Source organism: Parambassis ranga, chromosome 5 (assembly GCF_900634625.1).
Source record: "Parambassis ranga chromosome 5, fParRan2.1, whole genome shotgun sequence".
NCBI classification, from domain to species: Eukaryota; Metazoa; Chordata; class Actinopteri; family Ambassidae; genus Parambassis; species Parambassis ranga.
In genome coordinates, this window is record NC_041026.1 from 27,824,237 (window position 1) to 27,837,682 (window position 13,446).

Here is a 13,446-nt window from a genome sequence, read left to right on the forward strand (position 1 = left end):
CAAATTTAAGTAGACAATTCCAAGTTGTTTGTCTTTTTGCATATGGAGGTCTGCACCAACCTTAGTCAATGGTAAAAACAACAGCATTTTACTGTTCAGACAGACATCAGCTGTGATTTCTGACCTGCAGTGCTGTGTATTCACGCAGAGCCTTATGAAGGGGGGGGCTAAAGTTTCAGAGTCTATGTGCGTTTGTTATTACAGCACTAGCTGTCACAGCGTAATTGGCCATGTTTGGCTCATGCTCAGCCGACGGTCTCCACCACCAGGTAATGGCAATCCAATCACTTCATGCATTGTTTAGTAGCAGCAATACCTGGATTTTCACCCTTTTATGAATGACTGAATCCAATTAAAAAGTGTCCTGGACAAACTGCTCCATTGCACTTGTGTTCTTTAGTCATGACTGTATGTTCATTTGTGCAGTGTTAGCTGGTATTGCTGGGGTTTGTTTGTTACCTTGTGCTTGAGGGTGACAGCTTAAGAGATACACGGGAGCTTTGAGAATTGCTCCAATTACTGCCAATAGCAACCTGACAAGGAGCAAGGTGGCTCTTACCTTCACACATGCGTCCATCTCTCATCAGGGAGAACCCTGGGAAGCAGGAGCAGCGAGCCCGGCCGGCCACCACTGTGCACTGCTGCCTGCAGCCTCCATTTTCTGAAAGACACATGCAGCACTCATCACTCAGGATTCCACACATCATGCCTCCAGGAGGATCCTTTGGAGCCCATCTTTACTCTCCACCACCAATCCCCGGGTGCTATACCCTTTTGTGAGCGTTTGCAATTACACAGCAGAATCAATTCTCCCTGTTTAAAAGCTCAATAGCCCTGTCACAAAGAGGTATGGACCAGGACCTGTTTCCCCACAATCTCTCACCAATCTAAGCCTTCTGTTGGGGTGAGGGCCACTCGATAAATTGATCAGGATATTCTTATGAATAACAATCAAAGACACTTTGAATAAACCTGGAGCAGAGGCTCCAGTATTTCAACAGTTCCCACTGATCCCCTCCTGGACTTGATCAAGATTCAGCTCATGGAGCTGCTGCAGCGTAAACATGGCGCATCAACCACAACGGAAGAGTTTATCAGTGAAAGCATGTGCAGTGAAGCAACTGTCCCTGTTTTCTTTTCTGCTCACAGAAGGGTAGCAATGTCAGCCCAGACTGTGTGCTTTGTTTTAGCAGGGGAGCTGCACCCAGCCAACAGGGCTACTATGTATGAGAAAGCAGTGACTGTTTCTACCCCAAATGAGGAAGAGTCACACAGCAGTGAACATCAGACCCAAAGATTGAGGAATAATGCTTGATATTACTCAATTATGTAGTAAAGTTTATGTCCCAGCTCACAGCTACCTTCACACAGTTGGTGACTTATCCAATACTGGCTGCTTACACTGAAGATATTCACTTATGTTTACAACCTTTATACAACAATATTGTTTTACTGACTGACATCAGTCCATCACAGGGCAACATACAGACAAACAACCATTCACACTCACACCTACGGGCAATTTGGAGTCACCAAATGACCTAACAAGCATGTCTTTAGAATGTGGGAGGAAGCCGGAGCACCCGGAGAAAACCCAATTACATATGAATCTTTTGATGTTTGAATGGTTTGAATCGGCCCATGCATTCTGAAGATATGCTGCGCCAACCGAAGACATGGAAAATGTTTAATATCTTTAATATTATAATGTTTGCAGTTATTATTGACGGTTTCCAGGAATGTCCTGAATGAGCTGAATCTTTTGATGTTCGAATGGTTTGAATCGGCCCATGCATTCTGAAGATATGCTGAGCCAACCGAAGACATGGAAAATGTTTAATATCTTTAATATTATCATATTTGCAACCAGGAATGTCCTGAATGAGCTGAATCTTTTGATGTTTGAATGGTTTGAATCGGCCCATGCATTCTGAAGATATGCTGAGCCAAAAAACGTACAGAATAATAATAATAATAACTAGAAAATTTCACAAGAAATTTTGAGTGGGCCAATGCGCGCTCGCCCACACTCTGCTGCCGGTTCGCCCCCCTATAAATGCTTTTGGAAGACACCGCCATCACTGCCACGTCTCCAAGACTCCAATGATGACTTTTCATGGTTTTACAGTATTTCTGATTGGTTTTATATAAGGTTTAATAGGCCCCAAGATTGTCCATTCATTCTGAATGGAGGAATCCTAAAGATGTGGATGCAACTTTGGCTGCTATTTTATGGAGTTGGGTAAAAGATAGGAAGATGGGGACTCAATATGTCAGAGGTGTGATGTTTATCTACATTTTACATTTTGAATGAAGGTTCTGTGTGAAAGCATGCCCAAACGGCATGCGTTCAAAGTTTGGCAGTGATTTGATGCCTGTGGGGAGGGTTGATTGCAGTTTTTCGGGATTTTTTCGGATACCGTTTGTCCGATCGCTACCAAACCTCAGAGGGTAGTAGTCCCGACCGAGCCGGTCGATTTGATGTATAATTTGTAGGGGTGGCTAGCGCTAGTTAGCTGTGTAATGAATTTGGGGCTTTTATTTTGAAAAACAGTGTGTGTCTGTGTAAGTGTGTGTGGGTGCGGGGGTGGGTTGGGGACACTTCCTAATGCATGTTAAAACATTTTTAACTGTTTTATTTTGAAAATCTCAATGTCAGCCATATCCTGTTATTGTGCAGGGTCTTTTATTTTGATCCCTGTTTGTGTGTCTGTGTGTTGGCAGGTGTGTATAGTGTGTGTCTGCATATTTTTGGGTGGCTTGTGTGTAGTTTACCAGGCCTAGTAAGGTCTGTAATGATTTGGAGGCTTTTATTTTGAAAATCAGTGTGTGTGTGTGTGTGTGTGTGTGTGTGTGTGTGTCTGTGTGCATGTGTGAGTGTAGTTGTGTATGTTCCTGTATGGTTGTGTATGTATGTATGTGTCTGCCTCTGTATGGATCAATGCAGTGTAATTACATTGGTTTGAATGAGCCCAATGCATTGTTAATGGGAGCGGCCATCTTTGGTGATGTCATCAGAGAAGCCTCCAAGTCAGTTAGAGCACCTGGGTAGGTTACCATGGAAACGGCTGCCTCAACCCCCCCAGCCCCCCTTCTGTTGCAGAGGTGTGTGTGTCTGTCTCTGTATGGATCAATACAGTCTAGTTACATTGGTTTCAATGAGCCCAATGCATTGTCAATGGGAGCGGCCATCTTAGGTGATGTAATCAGAGAAGCCTCCAAGTCAGTTAGAGCACCTGTGGAGGTTACCCTGGAAACGGCCCCCTCCCTTCTGTTGCAGAGGGAGAGAGCACAGACTCTGTAGCTGCTTCTGAGAAAACTCAGAGGCAGCTAGAAACAGCCTCCCAAACAACTTCTTTTTACTGGACAACGAAAAGTCACAGAGGAAAAATTCTTTCACCGTGAGCGCCAGACACTTGTCTACTAATGCCATTTTCAAATTCATGTGTTTTGATCGATGTATGTGATTTTTCTGGCAGGTTAGAAATGCCTTGCCCATCAGGATTTTCATCTGAAATCTTGGCCAAGTTTAACATGGGAGCGGATGGGAGGAGGGAGTGGCGCTCCCTTCGCTTGAGGGTCACCTGACCAAAAACCGTGGGTCACATGACAAAGAGAGGCGCACCAGCTTGACCGGGACAAAAATCCCTACGTTTTGATAGCATATTTATGTATGTGGAGCACCCAGTGTGGCCGCAAATTGAAGTAGTTTACCTTTTTTTTCTGTTTTGGAAAAAACAGGGAAAGCTAGAGTGCGTGACATCATCCCACTCTAGCGGAGTGGGATGATTGGCAGAGCCTAATGTAAAGCCGTAGTGTATTATTGTAATAATACACTCTGCCCTAGTGTATTATTGTAATAATAATAATAAAGACATAGAAGAACAAGAGTTTGGTTGCTGGGCAACCAAACTAATTATATGTAATCGATTTTTGGCCTACAGCTCCATAGGACCCTATTCATTCTAGACTTGTAAGTGCCCCCTATGGCAACAGGAAAAATTCAGACTCAGGTACATGACAGAAAACAGATTTAAGCTGAAATGACAGACAAATGTTTTTTTTCCTTTTTGTACAGACCTCAGATCTGTACCTTCTCTGGGGTTTCTGTTTCCTCTTTCTGTGTTTCCTGTCCTCCTCTCTCTCTCTCTGGCTGTGTTCGAAATCACTCCCTCACTCACCCCCTACACCCCATATGGGGAGTTCAATGCAGGGCACTATATAGTGAACTCATTGTGAAAGTATTTTCAAACATTTCGGACACTACCTCCCTCATTGTATGTCGGTGTTAATAAAGTCATTGCTGTCGCAAATTAAACGAGCCGATCTCTGCCAGCTAAACAATCTCTGTTGTTAGCAGTTATAATTTGTGCCTTTATAGCCCAACAAACATTTTATGGCAAAACATAAATAAAGCAAACACAGCCGGTCATGCTACATTCTTTAAACCATCATTATTTTTGTAAGTCAGGTGACGTAACATCCGTTCCTGTTCTCTTTGCCGGTCTGCGCAATGCAAGATGGAACATATTGCTAAAAGTAGTGGCTAAAAGTGTCGGATGGACACTACTTTTCATGATGCATTGTGGGATACATTGAGGGCCCTATACATATATATACACTCAACAAAAATATAAACGCAACACTTTTGTTTTTGCTCCCATGTTTCATGAGATGGACTTGAAGATCTAAACTTCATTCCAGATACACAATATTACCATTCCTCTCAAACATTGTTCACAAATCTGTCTAAATGTGTGATAGTGAGCACTTCTGCTTTGCCGAGATAATCCATCCCACCTCACAGGTGTGCCACATCAAGATGCTGATCTGACATCATGATTAGTGCACAGGTGTACCTCAAACTGCCCACAATAAAAGGCCACCCTGAAATGTGCATTTTGTTTCTGCTTTATTGGCGGTCTGGGGACTCAGAACCAGTCAGTATCTGGTGTGACCACCATTTGCCTCATGCAGTGCAACACATCTTCTTCGCATAGAGTTTATCAGATTGTCTATTGTGGCCTGTGGAATGTTGGTCCACTCCTCTTCAATGGCTGTGCGAAGTTGCTGGATATTAGTGGGAACTGGTGCACGCTGTCGTATACGCCGGTCAAGCACATCCCAAACATGTTCAATGGGTGACATGTTTGGTGAGTATGCTGGCCATGCAAGAACTGGGACATTTTCAGCTTCCAAGAATTGTGTACAGATCCTTGCAACATGGGGCCGTGCATTATCTTGCTGAAACATGAGGTGATGTTCATGGATGTATGGCACAACAATGGGCCTCAGGATCTCATCACGGTATCTCTGTGCATTCAAAATGCCATCAATAAAATGCACCTGTGTTCTTCGTCCATAACAGATGCCTGCCCATACCATGACCCCACCACCACCATGGGCCACTCGATCCACAACATTGACATCAGCAAAGCGCTCACCCACACGACGCCACACACGCTGTCTGCCATCTGCCCTGAACAATGTAAACCGAGATTCATCCGTGAAGAGAACACCTCTCCAACGTGCTAGACGCCATCGAATGTGAGCATTTGCCCACTCAAGTCTGTTACGGCGACGATCTGGAGTCAGGTTAAGACCCCGATGAGGACGACGAGCATGCAGTTGAGCTTCCCTGAGACGGTTTCTGACAGTTTGTGCAGAAATTGTTTGGTTATGCAAACCAATTGTTTCAGCAGCTGTCTGAGTGGCTGGTCTCAGACGATCTCGGAGGTGAACCTGCTGGATGTGGAGGTCCTGGGCTGGTGTGGTTACTCGTGGTCTGCGGTTGTGAGGCCGGTTGGATGTACTGCCATATTCTCTGAAACGCCTTTGGAGACGGCTTATGGTGGAGAAATGAACATTCAATGCACGAGCAACAGATCTGGTTGACATTCCTGCTGTCAGCATGCCAATTGCACGCTCCCTCAATGCTTGTGGCATCTGTGGCATTTTGCTGTGAGACAAAACTGCACATTTCAGGGTGGCCTTTTATTGTGGGCAGTTTGAGGTACACCTGTGCACTAATCATGATGTCAGATCAGCATCTTGATGTGGCACACCTGTGAGGTGGGATGGATTATCTCAGCAAAGCAGAAGTGCTCACTATCACACATTTAGACAGATTTGTGAACAATGTTTGAGAGGAATGGTAATATTGTGTATCTGGAATGAAGTTTAGATCTTCAAGTCCATCTCATGAAACATGGGAGCAAAAACAGAAGTGTTGCGTTTATATTTTTGTTGAGTGTATATATATATATATATATATATATATATATATATATATACATTACACTACAAAATGGCGAAGGCACTATATAGTGCCATATATAGTGATTAGAGAGTGATTTTGAACACAGCCTCTCTCTCTCTTCCTCTCACGCGCGCGCACGCACGCACACACACACACACACACACACACACACACCTGAGGGTGATCAGTGGTCCTGCAGCCTTCATCACACCTGTGGCTCGTCCACCAATCAGACTGACCAGTACAGAATGTCCACAGGTGTTACCAATGTTATCAAGTACATATTGGATGTTTAGCGCTACAAACAAGTTGTTTTTTTTAACTGTACTTTGTAAATCAGCTGCATGCAGATAAGGCAAATTCTTATTAAATTTTGTTCTGTGCTCAGATTTTGTCACATGGTACTTTGGAGGACTATTATAAAGTCAGACAAAAATTTACCAACCATAGAATAACAGTGTTTCCATGGCAAAAATAAATAATTATAAATAATTATAATATTATAATATAAACAAATACAAATCCCCTCATAAACCCTTACCTGCACAGGGCTCCCGGTGGACAGGACTGGTAGTGGTTGCAGTGGTTGTAGTGGTGGTGGTCTGAGTCAGGCGACCAGCAGGACTGTCCACCTCTTTGACTCTGTTGTCCTCTTCTGGATTTACTGCATATCAACAGAGAACATGAAGGGTTTAAATTTAAAATAAGCAAATCACAATTTGACGTTTCTGAAATATGAAGTCAATTTAAAGAAGAGCAATACAATGAGGGACGTGGTCTAAACCCGTGCTGGAAGTTTTTTATAAATTATCTTTTACTCGAGGTCTTGGGGAATTTGGATGAGCTTTTTTAAAATTCTTTAAATGCTAAAGTGCTTGTTGAGTGTATAACCACAGCATGACCATATGACAGCCATAAATGCACATCCAATAAAATAAAGATTCCTGTAGTTAAGTGTGTTTTAGTGGAAATAAAGTTTTTATTGATCTAAAGTTGCCTCATGACAGTGATTCAATCACACATCTAGATCTCAGTGAAGGAACACAGGGTCGAACAGAGGACAACATGAGTGGTATTTTAAAAAAATATATATGGCCATATACAGAGTTTAAACGCTGTAAGGAAAAATCCATGAATGCATTACAAATATGGCTCCACAGTAATGACGGGATATCTGTTCAATTCAATATAATTTGAATATTCTGTTTAGGGAATATTTATGTTACAGAACAGAAATACAAAACAGTCAAATATTCTATCTCTCTATTCTTATTTGTGTATGTGAGGAGCCAGCATGTAATATATTCTCCCAGCTGGTTTGACAGCAGCAGGATCCCAGAGCACCTGCTCATAATGAACCTAATGATACAGAAGCCCACAATGAAAAGGTGATGCTTTATGTCTTTACAGCTTGTGCACCTACAGAGGACTACTAGAGCCACGATGAGAAGTACATTTCAGTTCTGACTTTTTCCCCTCACAATTCAGAGAAAAAAACATCCAAATTCTGTATTTATACTCTAAAATTGATGGTCTGACAAAAGTTATCTGCACCAAATGAGAACGCACAGTTTCCATTTCTTAACTTCTTAAGTTCCCCTAATATTTATAACTATGTTTTTTGTGTTGTTTTCTATGGTTACTTTTGGTCTTATCTCCTTCAATGGGCAGAAGAAAGATCAGAAAAAGACAATCTTGCCCCTGCCTAGTGTGATCAAAACTACAATTTTGAGAGGAAATAGCTGGATAACTATGAGAAAGGTGTAACCACCAAAATCCAGCCAAACTGAAATAATGCAGAACAATGCTACATTCCTTCCATGCACCACAAACACTCACTAAAGACCAGGAAATCCACATTTTGTTGTTGTTTGTTTAGTGAGCAGCAGCGTGCTAAATGGAGAAATGGGCAGGTTGGTCATTACAACAAATCTACTCTGTCAGGATGATGAGTCCCTCATCACAGTGAGGGTAAATATTCTGTGAGTCTGCACATTTCATCTGATCGGCTCCCCTGCACATTTGGTTGTGTTTACATTCTTTTACAGACGGCTCTTCAGACTCAGCGGCTGGTGGGCCGCAGCACATAAATCATCCTTGCTGATACTAGCATTCACTATCTGACTACACAAGTGGACACTCACCTTACTTACTGCAGTCTGCCCTGCAGACAATTGACTAAATTGATTACACTGCAGCCATGGAAATATTAGTTACAGGTTCAAAAAATGAAATTATCCTTTAACACCTGGCTGCTTCATTGGGGTTTTAAATCTGGATTATGAGCTTATGTGGCTTAACTACATCCTGAAATATACACCATTTACACATGAATCAACCCTCTAATGGGAGCTACCTGGAGCGCAGGAGTGCCTGTCCTGCTGCAGGATGTATCCCTGGTGGCAGCCACAGCGGTAGGAACCCCATGTGTTGGAGCATGTGTGCTGGCACAGCTGGCCAAGGTACAGCTGACACTCATCCACATCCTCCTGCTCCTCCACGGCGTTGGCAGCTTCATCTGTGGCACTGATGGAGAAGGCCTCCTTGGGGAACTTGCTGTCTGAGACTGGAAGGACAGAGAAAGTGAGAGAAGAGGGTTAGGAAGGGGGTGTATCTCAAATTAGAGACAGAACCAGATTGCCTGTATAATTTATCCTGCACACTTACCTCATGGAACTGACATGAAGACATGAAAACAACATCTGCTCCTCCTCTACATTTACATTCAGTGTGTAAGTCACGGTTTATACAGAGTACCTGTATTACCGTCATTACAAAAAAGCAACCAGTGATGTGAGACTTAAACAACAAGACACTAACATGAGAGTGAAGAGGTGAGATTAAAATGTATTACTGCACCTAAACTGAGATGATACCATGCACTTTATGACATTTGCCTTACACTTCATGTCTGTGTCGCCCCATTAAACAGCAGAAACATGTGACCTCTCCAAATACACATGGTCATGACACAGTGTTAACAATCATTACCAGCCATAGCAAGCATACCAAGGTAGAATGAATAAATTCTCAAAGTGAATACTGGATTCTTTCTCATAAGTAGCAGAAACTAATCTAACTACCAGTCACCTCCAGAGGAGGAGGTGTAAATCGAGAAAGTTTCATATGTGCAAAGGAAAGAATCAGGTGCGCACAACAATAAGAAAAAAAAAGGCCAAGTCACATATCGGACAGCTGATCACTGGGTAAGGTGAGGGGTGAGTCATCCCAGAGTTTAAACCCTGAGATCCGGGATTGATTCTTGTGAAGTTCCATTTGCACTTCTCATTATACCATGCTGTTTACTTCCACTCTGTCTTGCTGTTTTACATTTCGTCTATATTTGGGTTGATTGGATTTAGGTATAAAACACTTGGATTGATTTACACATTACATTTATTGTTTTTTTGTTTTTTTTTTTTGGGGGGGGGGGTCCTACATTCTATGAGTGCTAGGTAACTTTTTTTTCTAGCTGCCTCTAATCACACACTTATCTCATGTTTTGTAGTACAAACAGATGTCAGAAGGTGACGTATTGTTTATAACTCAATTAATGTTCAGCACAAAGTTTCAGCATTTTGTAAATCAATACATAATGAGGAGTACAGTCCAAAATATATATATATATCTTATGAATAATGAGTGGACTTTGTGGGTTTTAAGTAAATTTTTCTCACGGTCATTACCCTCAATTTAAATTCAGAGGAGCAAGGCAATTAAATGTTTCCTGCTTTAATTAAAAGGCAGCAGATCATGTGACTAAAAACATATCCCCCATGGAAATAATTACGGTGCATCTCATCCACCCTTTACATCCACAAAACACATCCTGAGTGTGTGTGTGTGTTTGTGTGTGTGTGTGTGAGCGTTACTGCACAAACTGACTGAGCAGCTCTTCAAGATTTCGCAGCTTTTAGCAGTTTAATTGATTCCCACTTTGGAGTGACATCATTTACATTTCCCTTTTAAAGTTGAAGGAAATGAGCTGCAGTGGATGGTTAGAGCAGAGACCATTAAAGAGCAGTATAAAGAGGAATTCCTCTGATGTTGTGAATAGAATAACAGCACACTGACCTTACCTCACCAGCACCCTCTGATGTAACTATACCCATTAAAGGACAAGGCAGACTGATGAACTCTAATGCATGCTGTGTGTTTGGCCCCAATGTATAAAATACAAAACCACAAATAAATGACCTGTAAGAGGATATAATTACACCACTGAGAACAGACTAACAAATTTAAAGTGTTAATTAAAACACTTCTGATGTCACTGATGAAAAGTATTCTCAGTATAAGAAGTTGGAGAGGGGTGTAGCAGTATTTTGCATTGAACCTTACCTGCTTGAAAATGCATTACCCTGTCCCTGTCATCTGATGCTTGATGGATCAGAGGACAAACAGCCTGAGCTGCCATCTGTTCCTGATTCATCACACATACCTGACTCCTGACCAATCAACACAAAGCATCTGTCTCTTGCAACATCAAACTCGGACCGTACCCCACCTCTGACCTAAAAGTTCAGTGATGGCTCAAGCCTCGTCTGTTCCCAGGTACAGGCACAGTGCAGACTTTGTCAAATCAAGCAACAAATGATGATAAGGTTGAATTAAGAAAAGTTTTTTGGCCTCAACTTAGAACTATAAGCTGCCAGTCCTGTCCAAGAACTTTCCAAGCCTTGGGCCTTTTGTTATCAGTGTTTCTACCCGTGAAGATATAGGCCAAATTAGTCACATGTTTCAAAGAGAGCATGTCATTCTTGCATGCAACAGCCTTAACAGGAAGAGAACCTTAATGCAAAAGTTCAAGACAGACCTTCTCAATTTCATCTGAATCCCTTCTCATCTTTTCCTCTCTGTTTAGTGTTCAACAAAAGCACAATAAAAAACAAAGAAAACAGCTGCAGATTGTTGAGGCATATGAAAGATCATTTTCCACTGCAGGAACCAAACCAGGGGCAGGTGTAAGTTATTGTGTTTACAGTAATGGCCCCCTACTGAGCCACCTCTCTCTTTGTAACGGTTTGTAGGATTGCTAGGTGTATGTACTTTCTACTTCACACTGTAGAAGTTCTAATTTCTCATTTAGGTAAAAAATGTCTGACCCAAAATCTTTAAAATAAAAAAAGACCTATTTATAATCCTGGTTCCTGGAACCAAGTCCCTTTAAAGAAATGTTCTACTAATTTTGAATGTCAAAGCAGGAAGGGTAAGCTAGCTAACTAGCTTAGCTTAACAGTAATATATTTCTAGTATGAAGCTCTGTTCCAGACTACACACTAATTCTAAGCAAGTTTGGGGTTTTTAGTGGAAAGTGATTAAATTAAGTATACTATTGTTTATGGAATGCATAAATAAAATGGAAGAAGCTATTCACAGCTGCAAAACATTTACAAAAATGGTGACTGTGGCTTGAGAAGGAAGGAGAGAAAAAAGTAATAAATCTTTTCCTTTCTCTTGTTTTTCAGAAAATTCTGCCCTTTCTGCTTTCCATAGTTGCACTTTAATTGACAACAGTAAATGTAAAGGGTCATTTCCAGTTCATAGAAAGAAACTGTGGCTTGGTGGAGTGTTTAAATTACAAGCTAATTTCCACACACAGTAAATCCTAACAGTACCAATGTGCATGATGAATGTGTTTTCCATAACATGATTGGAAAACTGCAGTGCAGTGGGTAATGGATACCTTTTCTAGGCAGGGCAGTCGGTCTTGGCTTCTGCTTCCTCCTCAGTGGGATCTGGCCTGGCCCTTCTTCTTCCTCGCAGCAGGTGAGGAAAATGTGACCGCAAGGGTAGCCCAGGTGCTTGTGAGCATCGCAACCACGGCCTTCGCTGCGCACTCGTAAGCCGATCGCACAACAGCTGCAGCACACCTGCCCATCCACACATACACACAAAACAGCAAATCCTGCATCAGCGGGGCACCCATCACATCTGTAATCAGCACCTCTCTGTACAGCCCTCCACTTCTGCCCTGCTTAGTAAACAGCAGAAGGGGAAGGGATACCAGCTAAACAGATGAGCAGCCTGGTTCATCTCACTCCAAAGGATTTCAATATAACTTTCCTCTGCAACCTGGTGAGTGAATGACCTGGCACGATGATCTGAGCACATGAGCATTTGGCTCGGGGGCCAAACCACCGGGTTTCCTCTTGGAGAAGCAGGGAGAGCAAAAGCATGAGTCCCACTGCCATATGGAAGTATTCACAGCAAACAGAAACAGGAGATTTTGGCAGTTTTTCTTAATACATATGAACCTGTTTGCCAACAAACACAAACAGACCTCTCTGCTGGCACTGGTTACTGAATTTAAATGTCACTCTGGGCAAACAATGAGAGGATGTTTAAAGAGTTTCAAGTCTAAAATACCTGTTATTGTGGCAGATAATCCACTGTTTGACTCATTCTGATCTCATATGTACCCTTTAATCAGTTCAGTGCTTGTTTTACGGAGATAAGTGGGTTCACCATCCACCTATGATGTCATGTCTCCGTCCTTGTTAATCTTACACTGAATGTACCTGATGGGAGTCATCTGTGCACGAGTCGTCCTTCTTTTCCACTTCACAGGTGTCCCCTCGTCTGGCTGAGGTCACACCTGACTCACACCAGCTCTCCTTCACAGAGCTGAGGCAGCACTGCGTCTGTGCAACACTAAGACACACACACACACACGCTCAGACACAAGCTTACACTGAAGGTATGGCCAGCACACTATTATGCAAAGTGTGTCAAGTAAATATATATATATATATATATATATATATATATATATATATATATATATATATATATATATATATTTAAGTCTTCTTTTGATGACTTTTAAATAATTATCATTATTATATATATTATTCAGTATTATATAGTTTTTTTGTAAATTTCAGACCTAAATATTAAATATTATGATTCTGTTTATTTGGTAGTTCATGACTTTTAACTTTTAATAATGTTATAATATCAGAGATGATCCTATGTTTTCTCATACACTACCATTCAAAAGTTTGGGGTCACATTTTGAACGGTAGTGTAGATTAGTGTTATTTGCTGCAAATGTATGATTTATAATCTTAAAAGTCAACATTTCTCTCTAAAAAATATACATCTTCAGTTCAGCTCAGGTTATTTTTCTGAGCATTATATATAGAAATAATGCCCCTTCAAATCTCATTTTAAGCTGTATTTAA

The 13,446-nt window shown here is 41.6% G+C and overlaps 1 protein-coding gene across 1 annotated transcript in view; it reads right to left on the minus strand.

Moving 5' to 3' along the window:
• Nucleotides 1–13,446, minus strand: part of fbln2 (fibulin 2) — a gene marked incomplete at its 5' end in the record, with an annotated part of 52,510 nt that overhangs the window by 18,234 nt on the left and 20,830 nt on the right. Inside the window, 5 exons of the mRNA XM_028405929.1 lie at nucleotides 560–661; nucleotides 6,795–6,923; nucleotides 8,616–8,825; nucleotides 11,946–12,132; nucleotides 12,781–12,913. Of these exons, the coding sequence (XP_028261730.1) occupies nucleotides 560–661; nucleotides 6,795–6,923; nucleotides 8,616–8,825; nucleotides 11,946–12,132; nucleotides 12,781–12,913 (761 nt within the window). The remainder of the gene's footprint in view (nucleotides 1–559; nucleotides 662–6,794; nucleotides 6,924–8,615; nucleotides 8,826–11,945; nucleotides 12,133–12,780; nucleotides 12,914–13,446) is intronic.